The sequence below is a fragment of the Clupea harengus genome, chromosome 11, assembly GCF_900700415.2.
Source record: "Clupea harengus chromosome 11, Ch_v2.0.2, whole genome shotgun sequence".
Lineage (NCBI taxonomy): Eukaryota > Metazoa > Chordata > Actinopteri > Clupeiformes > Clupeidae > Clupea > Clupea harengus.
Genome location: NC_045162.1, coordinates 20,192,461 through 20,203,475, shown reverse-complemented (window position 1 = coordinate 20,203,475; position 11,015 = coordinate 20,192,461). Strand labels below are relative to the sequence as shown.

General features: G+C 48.5%; 1 protein-coding gene across 1 annotated transcript in view; it reads right to left on the bottom strand.

Annotated features, from left to right (window-relative positions):
* Positions 1-912: 912 nt before the first annotated feature.
* The window catches only part of LOC105897595 (protein MMS22-like), a 59,260-nt gene continuing 49,157 nt past the window's right edge, over positions 913-11,015 (bottom strand). Inside the window, exons 10-19 of the mRNA XM_042709216.1 lie at positions 7,835-8,028; positions 7,439-7,589; positions 6,889-7,001; positions 6,439-6,581; positions 5,999-6,155; positions 4,924-5,087; positions 3,305-3,516; positions 2,010-2,176; positions 1,306-1,402; positions 913-1,123 (exon numbers count right to left, since the gene is read on the bottom strand). Of these exons, the coding sequence (XP_042565150.1) occupies positions 913-1,123; positions 1,306-1,402; positions 2,010-2,176; positions 3,305-3,516; positions 4,924-5,087; positions 5,999-6,155; positions 6,439-6,581; positions 6,889-7,001; positions 7,439-7,589; positions 7,835-8,028 (1,609 nt within the window). The remainder of the gene's footprint in view (positions 1,124-1,305; positions 1,403-2,009; positions 2,177-3,304; positions 3,517-4,923; positions 5,088-5,998; positions 6,156-6,438; positions 6,582-6,888; positions 7,002-7,438; positions 7,590-7,834; positions 8,029-11,015) is intronic.

The window sequence follows — 11,015 nt, the reverse complement described above, 5'->3', positions numbered from 1 at the left end:
CCCTAGTCATTCCAGCTCTCCTCCGACTGCATGTCCGATATCTATCGGTGCCCATCATACTCTTCACTGAAGAGGGGCCCTTTTTTATAATAATAACAACTGTGCTCAGGATTTAAGGCTGTGCATCAGTTCTTTATGAATGTGTCCACGAATCAGCAGCTAACTCTCCACCTCAAGTGACATGGCGGTCATGAACATGTCACTGAAGATGTCACATTCTGTCATTGCTAATTATGACAGTCGATGTCCAGTGACATGACTGGGTCATGTTTTCTATGATTTGTAGCTGCCATAACAGCCTGTGTCATGTCTATAAACTGTCACTGTTATGGCAGAGGGTGCAAGTAAAGTGTCACCCAACGACCACATATAGCCATGTATACATTTATCTAAAGAAATCTTTGTCTGAAGAGTACATCATGCCATCTTCAAGGGGTCATGTTTTCCCGGAAAAATACAAATGTCCATTTATGCTTCCCTGTTGATTCCAATCCATTTTAATAGAAATGTTCATCAATAAAGCACGACTATGGAGCAGCTCATTGTTTAAAGCACCGGTGTCTTCATTTCAAATGGGCAAATCTTTTTGTAACATAAACTTTTGTGAAGATCTCATGGAATAATTCTATACAGTTGGCCTGGAGTGTGAGGTACCAACCCACCCTAGTTTCACCACACCATGTCAAGTATGAGTAATGCAGAGCTCGCTTATGACTCAGACATAAGCCTTTAGTTTGATTTATTTTATTAGCACTCTTTAAAAATACAATAGTTTAACAGACTGTACAGAAGCTATACACTATATACATTTCACACACACACACACACACACACACACACACACACACACACACACACGTAAATCACATTACATGGGTGTGTAGAATAGCATACACACTGGATGCAGATTGATTATATAGACATCTTGCAGTAGTGGGTCAGACGGTGGCGATACCTTAGTGAAGTATTTCTCCCCAGGCCTCTTTTCTGTTCTAAGTTCCGCAGGCTTAATGACAGAACTGGAATTAGAGTTTCCACTGAACACCGGTCCACAATAGATACAGTCTCTAGAACACTGTACATCTGCTGGTCGTACACACCCTCATTCTCCTCCACAAAGGTCCTGCATTAGACACACACACACAGTCATAATTCATAACTTATAATTTATGCCATTTGTATACACTCAATGACCAACTCATATCCACACCTGGCGAGTGAAGTGAGGAATGCTGTTAGTTTCAAACACACACACACACACACACGCACTCTTGGCAGTGGCTGAGTCACATGTTGATGACACACCTGAGAATGGAGACGGTCTGCTCACAGTGGCCTTCAGCAGATGAGGAGGCGCACCTCTCCACCACCAGCTGCACTGCCTCAGCACTCAAGCGCCTCACTGAGAGAGGGAGAGAGAGGGAGAGAGGGAGGGAGAGAGGGAGAGAGAGAGAGAGGGAGAGAGAGAGAGAGGGAGAGAGAAGAGACGTGAGGGAGAAAGGGGGGTGGGGTAGGGCGGGTGGAGAGAGACAGATAATGAATAAGAGCGAGCCAGAGAGAGAGAAGAGAAGAGAAGAGAAGGCGGGGGGGTTAGTGCCTCAGTGCTTGCTCTAGGGGGTTCAGGCTCTGGGCTCTGGGCTCTGTGAAGTGCCTACAGACAATTTCAATTGTTACTGGTGCTACTTAAAAACACTGAACTGAGTTGAACTGAACTACACAACTTCATACAGTGGGGCCCCTGGTATGTAGTCTCAACTTTGAAAATAGTTTGGCGATCGCATAGTCACAAACTCCCCTTTGACAGGACCTTGAGCAGAGTTTTGTCAGTGAAATGTCTTGCATCATTCTGTGCGGGGTCCTTTAACGCTCCACAATGCTCAATGAAAACTCTTAAGATTTAGTGCTATTGTTATACTTCAGTGATATCAAGACATATTATGACATGTATTGTATTATATTATATTGTTTCGTAGGGTAGGTGGCAATACCCAACCCCCCCTCATCCTCACCCTGAGGCTCGTTGACCAGCATGAGGCAGCGCAGCAGGGGGGGCAGGGGCAGGGTCAGCAGGGCGGGGTCTGTGTCAGCGCTCCGTCTCAGGAGCTCCAATAGGAAGGCGAGGACAGCCGCCAGTCGGGGAGGAGGGGCGTGGCCTTTGAACTGGAGGAAGCTGTCGCTGTGAAGGGGGGAGGAGGGTCAGAGGTGTCAGTCAGGAGACGGTGAGATGCAGCTCTGGAGCCTCAGCACTGGAGCCCAATAGCACTGCGGTTAAAAGCCATATAGTATACTAGGAAAATACTAGGAAGCAGCCATTACTTTAAAAAAGGAGAAAAGACCACTGTCGTTGAAACATTCTGCAGACCCGAATAACATTTGTTCTTCATCGTTGTTAAGTTCTCTGCTTTAAATTCTGAAACTGTGAACCCTGAGGATGTCACCCATTACCACCGTGTGTGTGTGTGTGTGTGTGTGCCTTTCCCTTAGCGGTACATTCTTGTTGGGAAACTGAACAGCTCTCCAACCACAACTTCCAAAACTGTGAAGTGTTGTTGTTTACACTGAATTTGCAAAAAGTGAAATGTGTAAAATATCATCCGTCACTTCTGGTGTTTGTGTTTACCGATGTTAGCATCTTCCATTGGATGGTGTGAATCAACAGCTCTCAGAGTTAAAGATCGTATGGCTCAAAGTGGAAGATCAACTTTTAAAGTATGCAAGCGAGTAGAGTTACGTCCTGGTTGCACGCACACACACACACACACACACACACACACACACACACACACACACACACACACGAAACAATGCCAGTGTTTCTTCTCACTCATTCTCACGATGCATCCACACTATGGTGACAAGAGGATTAGTGTCAGTTTTTCCCGGCATATCAAAGTTGCACTTCAAAAGTGAAACTGCTCGGTTAAAGACAACAACGATCTGTTTTCTTTGAGAACTGTGTTGTGCTGCAATGTGTATCAGCTTCAGCCAGTAGCCATCATTCCTGCTTAAGCCAATTGGAAACACTGAATACTTGGTTAAACAGCAGGATGTAATTGTAATAGTAGTAGTAGTGGAAGTGGTACAAGTCATTATTGTAAGAACAGTATTATTAACAGATGCAGTAGTAACAGTAATAGCATTACAGATTACTGACTACAGCATTTGAAGTAATAACAGTATTTGTAGTATAAGTAGACGTAGTAGTCATAGTAACAGTCGTCCCTGTGATGGTGCTATTGTAACACTATCGTGGGCTTAGCTGTATAAACTGACGATCAGTACGATGAAGCTCAGGTGAACATACTTCAGCACTTGAAGGATATTCCCCCTCAGCCCCGCCCCTCTGGGTGTGGGTGTGGCCTCACAGGCAGCCAGCAGGACAGGGTGATTGGCTATGGCGCCCATGGAAGGCGTGGCTGGGAGGAAGCGGCCGAGGTATTGGTTGATTACGCTCCGCAGCTGCTTCTTGAGATGCGCCCCCTGGGACTGGGACACGCCCACTGCCACCGCCAGACCCTATCAGAGAGAAGGGGGAGGGGACGGGAGGGGAGGATTTAAATGAATGTTTGCACCACCAACCCCCCGCCCTACTCCTGACACCACGTTGCATAGATTGAGATGCTCATATAGCCCATTGCTTGTTTTTAATAAAAAAAACAGATGCCCATCAGCTGTTACATAGCTTTTCTTAAACATCGTTTCTACATTTGATCAGCTAACATTTTCAATTGAATTCAAATCAATCAGTTACATGTTTAATTAAAAGAAACAGATGTCCATCAGCTGTTGCATAGGTTTGCTTCTACACTTTGTTTCTACACTTAAATATTTAATATAATCAATATTTTCTCAGTTAAAAGTTTTAATATTTTATTTGATCAGAGGTCTTGTTTGAAAAGGATCAAATCGGGCCTGGATCAAATGGGGTTTTGTGATTGGCTATGTATCGTTCCATTCTTTGGCTCTATTCATGTTCGGCACATGTCCGTTTGTATAAATAATTAGGCTAGCTATCCTTTCTAACGTAAATGTAGGCCAAATGGTAGACACTGACCATTTTACAGAAGAACAAAGTAGGCCATAAACTCATCACCAAATAGGTGATGAGTCCGCTCTTACAGGATTTTTTATGTGTGATTTTTTTGCGTTCTAAAAATGTACTCCACATATAGTAGAAAACGGTTGAGACAGACAGTGCATAACCTTATGCCACCATCAGGAGGCCGGAAGAAGCCGAAATAAGTTGCAATTAAACATTAAGGCTTATTTTCTGTAATTTTATGCACAATTTATGCTGTAAATAAGAAAATATGCAGCATTGCGAAAACGTGTGGTAAACTGCTGATTTTGTGTTTGAATTCGAAAATTGGGGAAGTGTGAGGAACTAGAGGAACCGATTAGTTCCAGGCTATGCTGTAAGAACACTGCCATCATTCATTTGACCATTAATTGGATAATTAGGGTTCTCGTTCCATTTTTCCACCCTCAACCTGCGCCATGCGGGAAACTGATTAAAGGTGCAGTCCTCGATCCTCGCAAAGAATGATTGATATTTGAACTAAACAGCCAATCCAATACAACCTTAAGTGCTACTGAAGCAATGTTGGTGATTGGCTGGAATAGTTAATTGATCAGTCTGAGTCCCTCTGTTTCCCATTTACAGAGTCAGGACATTGCCAGAACTCCATAGTGTTTTTAAGCGCACACTCTGAACACACAGCTAGAGGACAGTGAGGAGAAATTCGCTGAGTTTGACTAATGTGTACTTGGATTATAATCAAGGACCCACCTTTAACTGACTGATAGACAGATTGATTAATTGATACTGAACTGCATCTCGCAGTAAGAGAGCAATTAGACTCCATTCCAGCCGGCATAAGTGTTTGTTTCTCTGACCTCGACGGGGGGGCGGGGCTTTCTCACCTGCAGGTAGAGCGGTAGGCTCTCCTTCAGCGCAGACAGCACCTGCGTGGGCGGGTCCTGCTGGAAGAGCGAATGAGGGAGCAGCAGGGAGTCGACGATGCGGAAGAGCAGCTGCTGGGCTTTAGAGGTGGCCAGCAGAGGGCCCCAGTGTTTCACCAGACAGCCTGAGGGAGAGAGAGAGAGAGGATGAAGGAGTGAGGTGAGGGAAGATAGAAAGAAGGAGATGGAGGAAAGAAAGGAGAGGGAGAAAGAGAGAAATAAAGAGGATAAATTCACAGGCACAAAAAGAGAGACCCAGGCACTGAGGGTCCGCTCCTATTGGGGGGGGGGGAAATGGCATCTCAGGAGGGTGCTCAACATGACAACGAGGCATCAAGGGCCGCTCCAAACTGATCAAACTACCTCCCCTCTCTCCTGAGATGCCTTCAAACTGGCCCCGTACCATTTGGTTTTGATGGCAGCGTCCATAGACACACAAACGTCGCCTCGCTGTCATAGTAGAACACCCTCCTGAGAGAACAGACCCTCAGTGTCTGACTCTCTTCCTGCCTTTTGTTTTCCCTCTTTATTTCTCTCGGTGTAGAGTCCTACAGTCTGAGAGAGATACCCACCCCCTACACCCTCTACTCTACTCCCTCTCTCTCCCTCTTTTTATCTCTCTATGCAGGTACCTCTCAGCCTCCCCATACACACATACACGCTGACAGACAGACAGACAGACACACACACAAACACACCCTTAGGCGTGACCACACACACTCTTTCTCTTCATCGCCGTCCTTATTAACACTTCCCTCTCCTCGTGAATCACACCACACCAAGAGTAAGGCGTGCATCCTCAAACAGCACACCCGTGACGTGGGTGCCATTCTCTCTGTGATGCCAGGTGGCACTGCGCCAAGCTTTGGCATTCAACGACATGCAGGTGATAAAACACTAAGCGTGTGCCCAGTCAGGGTGGCACAGTGGAGGCCAGCCGCTGGCCGCTGTGCCAGCTTTGCTCTTTAATAACATAAAGGTGCTAAAACCCTGAAAGTGCATCTGTGCCATGCGTGGTGCCATGCGTGGTGCCCACCTACTGCCCAGTAGGACAGCTGGAGGCCCTCCTGGCTCTTGTTCAGCTGGTAGGGCTTGATGTACTTCAGGATGTCGCCAACGTAGTCCAGAGCCTGCGTCACCATGGTGCTGCGCTCGGATAACAGCTGCAGGCCAGAATACACCCTGCCCACGGCCTGAGAGAGAGAGAGAGAGCGAGAGAGAGAGAGAGAGAGAGAGAGAGAGAGAGGGAGAGAGAGCGGAAAGAGACAGAAATCAGCAGGATTTTTTTTTTATTTTTTATATTGACTGTACATGTTGTTTCAACATGTGCCAGGAAATATATGTGAGTGTGTGTGTGTGTGTGTGTGTGTGTGTGTGTGTGTGTGTGTAACAGCACCTTTATGTTTGTGTGTATGAGTGAGTGAGACAGAGTGAAGGGTTAGTGTGTGTGTGTGTGTGTGTGTGTGTGTGTGTTACCTTGATGAAGACAGCGAGTGCTGGTTTGGGCTCTGTTTTAACAGCAGAGGGCTGCAGTCCTGCTCTCTGTAGCACAGACTCCACCTCTGGCAGCCTCATGACCAGCCTGGTCAACTCACACAACTGCTCATCCAGAGCCCTGCCTGCAACACACACACACACATACACACGCACACGCACACACGCATACGCGCACACACACACACACACACACACACACAAACACACACACACACACACACACACACACACACACACAAGAATCAATCAATCAAAGAATGCCTGAGTATACTGTACACTTGTATCATTTACATGGAGACACATATTCTTTACCCTACAACAAATAACACAAAGGTAGTCCAAGACCAGGACACAAACTGCACACACACACACACCTACGATATCTCAGCTCAGGGGGCACATAGGGGCCTTCCCCTGTGCTGGACTCACCTGCTCTGCTCTCTGTGCCATCCGTGCTCCTGTGCAGGTGCTGCTGCAGCACACACCTCAGCCACGCCCGTACACACACTCCCTGCGCCGAACCCACACTCGCCACCACATCACTGATGGAGGGAGAGGGAGGAGAGGAGACAGAACACAGGGTTATGGTAGATGTGTGTGTGTGTGTGTGTGTGTGTGTGTGTGTGTGTTTATTGTGTATGTGTGCATGAGAGAGGAGAAGAGAGTTAACACAGGGCGATGACAGATGTGTGTGTGTGTGTATGTGTGTGTGTGTTTGTTGTGTATGTCTCTATTCAAGGACCAGAATCAGAATGACAGTGTGCTGTAAGTGTTACAACCTTACTGTGTGTGTGTGTGTGTGTGTGTGATTTGTTTCGTTTGTTTCATTTCGTCCACATTTCAGCATGGTTCAGTCCAGACATCCTATGTTTATATACACCTGGCCACATCAGACTACAGCGAGGCTAACCCAGCTATGAGAACAGGGGGAGTGTGTGACGGGGGCAACTGCTCTGCTCTGGTCTGGTCTGCTGCTCACCTGTTCTGCAGCAGGTGGTTGAGGTAGCGGCTGACCAGCAGGGGGTGGAGCATCTCGTCCCAGCCGAAGCATTGCATGATGGACTGGACTGGGTGGGGCTGGAGGTCCGGAGGGGCGGAGCTGGGCATGTCCAACGCAAGGACAGTAAACCCTACAGAGAGAGAGAGAGAGAGAGAGACACAGACATAGAGGGAGAGACACAGACAGAGAGGGAGAGACAGAGAGAGCAGTAGGGTTAATGGAGGGTGAAGACGGAGAGGGAAGGAAATAGGGGAGACAGAGAAGGAGGGATAAGTGGAAGACGAGAGAGAAGAGTGAGCAAGAGAGAGAAGGGGGGGAGAAAGGATGGAATGAGAGAAAAGGAGTTTGAGTGGGGGGAGGGGAGGGGGGACTCACCTGCGGCGGCGTCGGCCAGCTGTGGAGGGGGGGTCTGGGAGAGGCGCAGGCTGCGCAGGAAAGGGAAGAAGTGAGTCCAGAGTGCGGAGGCTACCGCCAGGTGGTGCTCTTTAGCCAGTGAGGGAGGAGGGGTCCAGCCAGAGGAGGATGAAGGGCCAAAGGATGTGGACTGAGAACAGCGCTGGTGAACACGCCTGAACACACACACACACACACACACACACACACACACACACACACACACACACACACACACACACACACACACACACACACACACACACACACACACACACACACACACACACACACACACACACACACACACACACACACACACGTTATTGCACGCTTTCACCTGTTTCTGCCATTCACTTTCTCCCAGCCTTCTTACTATTCTGCCTGTCTGTCTTTCATTTTATGTACCCCTCACTGCCATCTTCCTCTTCCTCTGTCAGTCTTATTTTCCTGCTTTCCTCTTCTCTCGACCTCTCTGCCCCCTTCTCCCTCCCATCTTCTTCTCTGTCTTCCTCTGCATCGTTCCCCCATCTCATCATCTCACTATCACTCCATCCCTTCCTCCCTTTGCTGCCGTCACCCCCCCCCCCCCCTGTTCTCTTTCTCTTTCTTTTCTCCCCACCCCACCCCCCCTCCCTGAGGGGATTAGTGTGTGTGTCCGTACGTGCGAGTGTGTGCGTACGTGCGTGAGTGTGTGTGTGTGTGTGTGTGTGTGTGTGTGTGTGCGTGCTGGTGTTTTCTAGAGCGCAGTTGCAGCAGCACCAGCACCAGCAGCAGGAGGAGGATCTGGAGCAGAGCAGAGAGGAGAGGAGAGGAGAGAAAAGCATCAGATGTGTGAGAAGACGTGAAGGAGAGGAGTGTGGACGGGGGGAGAGGAGAGGAGCGTGGACAGGGGGGAGAGGAGAGGAGTGTGGACAGGGGGAGAGGAGAGGGACATACAGGAGGAAAGGAGAGGGGAGGAGAGGGAAGGAGAGGAGCGTAGGAGAGGAGAGGAGTGTGTAAAGGGGGAGAGGAGTGGGAAGTACATGAGGAGAGGAGAGGGAAGGAGGGGAGGGGAGGAGAGGGAAGGAAGGAAGGGGAGGAGAGGAGAGGAGTGTGGAAGGGGGGAGAGGAGAGGAGAGGGAAGCACAGGAGCGTGGAGGGGAGGGGAGGGGAGGCGAAGGGAGAAGCATGGAGCAGCAGGGAGGAGCGGAGCGGAGCGGGGAGAAGCGGTGTGGCGTGGCGCGGGGGTGATCCCTGGAGCGGCGGCTGGGCCGTGGCGGCTGAGGCTGGGGCTGAGGCTGGGCCCGCGGCGTCTGGCATTAGCCCCGATAAGCAGCTGAAGGAGCTGTAATCTCATTTAGACGCCAGATGATCCCCCGTCCCCTCATTCTGCACCATGAAAGGAGCACCGCACAGCACAGGGATGGGCGTGTGTGTGTGTGTGTGTGTGTGTGTGTGTGTGTGTGTGTGTGTGTGTGTGTTTGGGATGAGCACTACACATTCACACAGAAGGAAACAGGCATATCAGACACAATTTGAAAAAATAGATAGAATAGCATAGATCACACACACTCACACACACACAGTTCAGATATACACCCTTCTTTGTACATCACACATATACGCACCAACTAGAAATGTATCCACATGAAACACAACAGACAGACAGACAGACGCACACGCACACACACACACACACACACACACACACACACACACACACACATACACACGCACGCCTCCTGCGCCTTCCAGCAAGGTTGCATCTAATCCAGCGAGCACTGAGACAATCGATTAGAGTCTGAATTCATTAAGCTCGTTACTGCGGCGGAATGGGCCTTTCACACACATAAGCCCTCATTGTAGCAGACGTCACCAGAGACCCCACTTAATCCTCCTCAGTGCGGTGCCTACACACACACACACACGCACGCACACATGCACGCACACACACACGCACACACAGGCACACACAAACAGGCACACACACACACAAACACAAACATACAGACGCACACAGGCGCACACACACGTTTGCATCAAACATGCACACAGATCAGACACACAGTGATAAACCCACATCACAGAACACACACACAGTGAGATATAGCCTAGCCTATATCAAGCATGTAAGCACACATCAGATTACCTCCCCCCACACACACTAACACACATATGTGCATGAACATATCATATCCAGTGATACCAAGGTCTCTTAATCCCTCACAGTGAGGTGCCCAACGCACACACAAATAAAAACACACACACCAAGACATACACCACATCCACCGTTGGAGACCTTTCCTAATTCCCCTGGCAACACACACACACACACACACACACACACACACACACCATTTCCACAGTTAGAGAGCCTGTTTAATCCTCTCTTAAGTGTAATGTCATAAAGCACACAGGAGTTCTTGTTGTGTAGCCTCGCTTATCACAGATGCACACACCTAATATCTGCAACATGCACACAACATGAAGCCTTCACACACACACGCAGAGCTGAATGTAACAGTTCATATCAAGCCATAAGTCATGTTACCCAGAACACATAAAACTCCAGAGAAGGCACCTTTCATTAAATATGCCTTCTTCTAACACACACACACACACACACACACACACACACACACACACACACACACCTATCTGACTGAATCAAGTCCTGCCCAACTCCCTTCTCTCTCTCCTTCTCACAGTCTCTCTCTCTCTCTCTCTCACGCTCACACACACACACATTCTCTCTCTCTCTCTCTCTCTCTCTCTCTCTCTCACATACTCTCTCTCTCTCTCTCTCTCTTCTAACTGCACCTGCAATACTACCCAACACAAACCCACATGAACAGTTACCTCATTTTACCCCTGCACAGTGGTTCTGAAGGCTTCAAACAGGCTTTAAATATGGCACTCGTGTCTGTGGGACTGGTAAAGTGAATGGGCCGTAAGCACAAGGCCACAGGTGGTCACAGCCGGGAGCATATCCTTTACCAAACCCCACGAACACGAGTTCTACTTCTGACTAAGTTGGAGTTTGAAAACACCAGATTGTGTTTTCGTTTGTTGATTTCAATTTTGTTTATTCATGCTCCGCCTCCAAAAGTTCAGAATTTTCGACATCAAGCGTTGCCAAGCAACGAATGCCGTCACTCTGCAGCAAAGTAGAGCCAGAGAG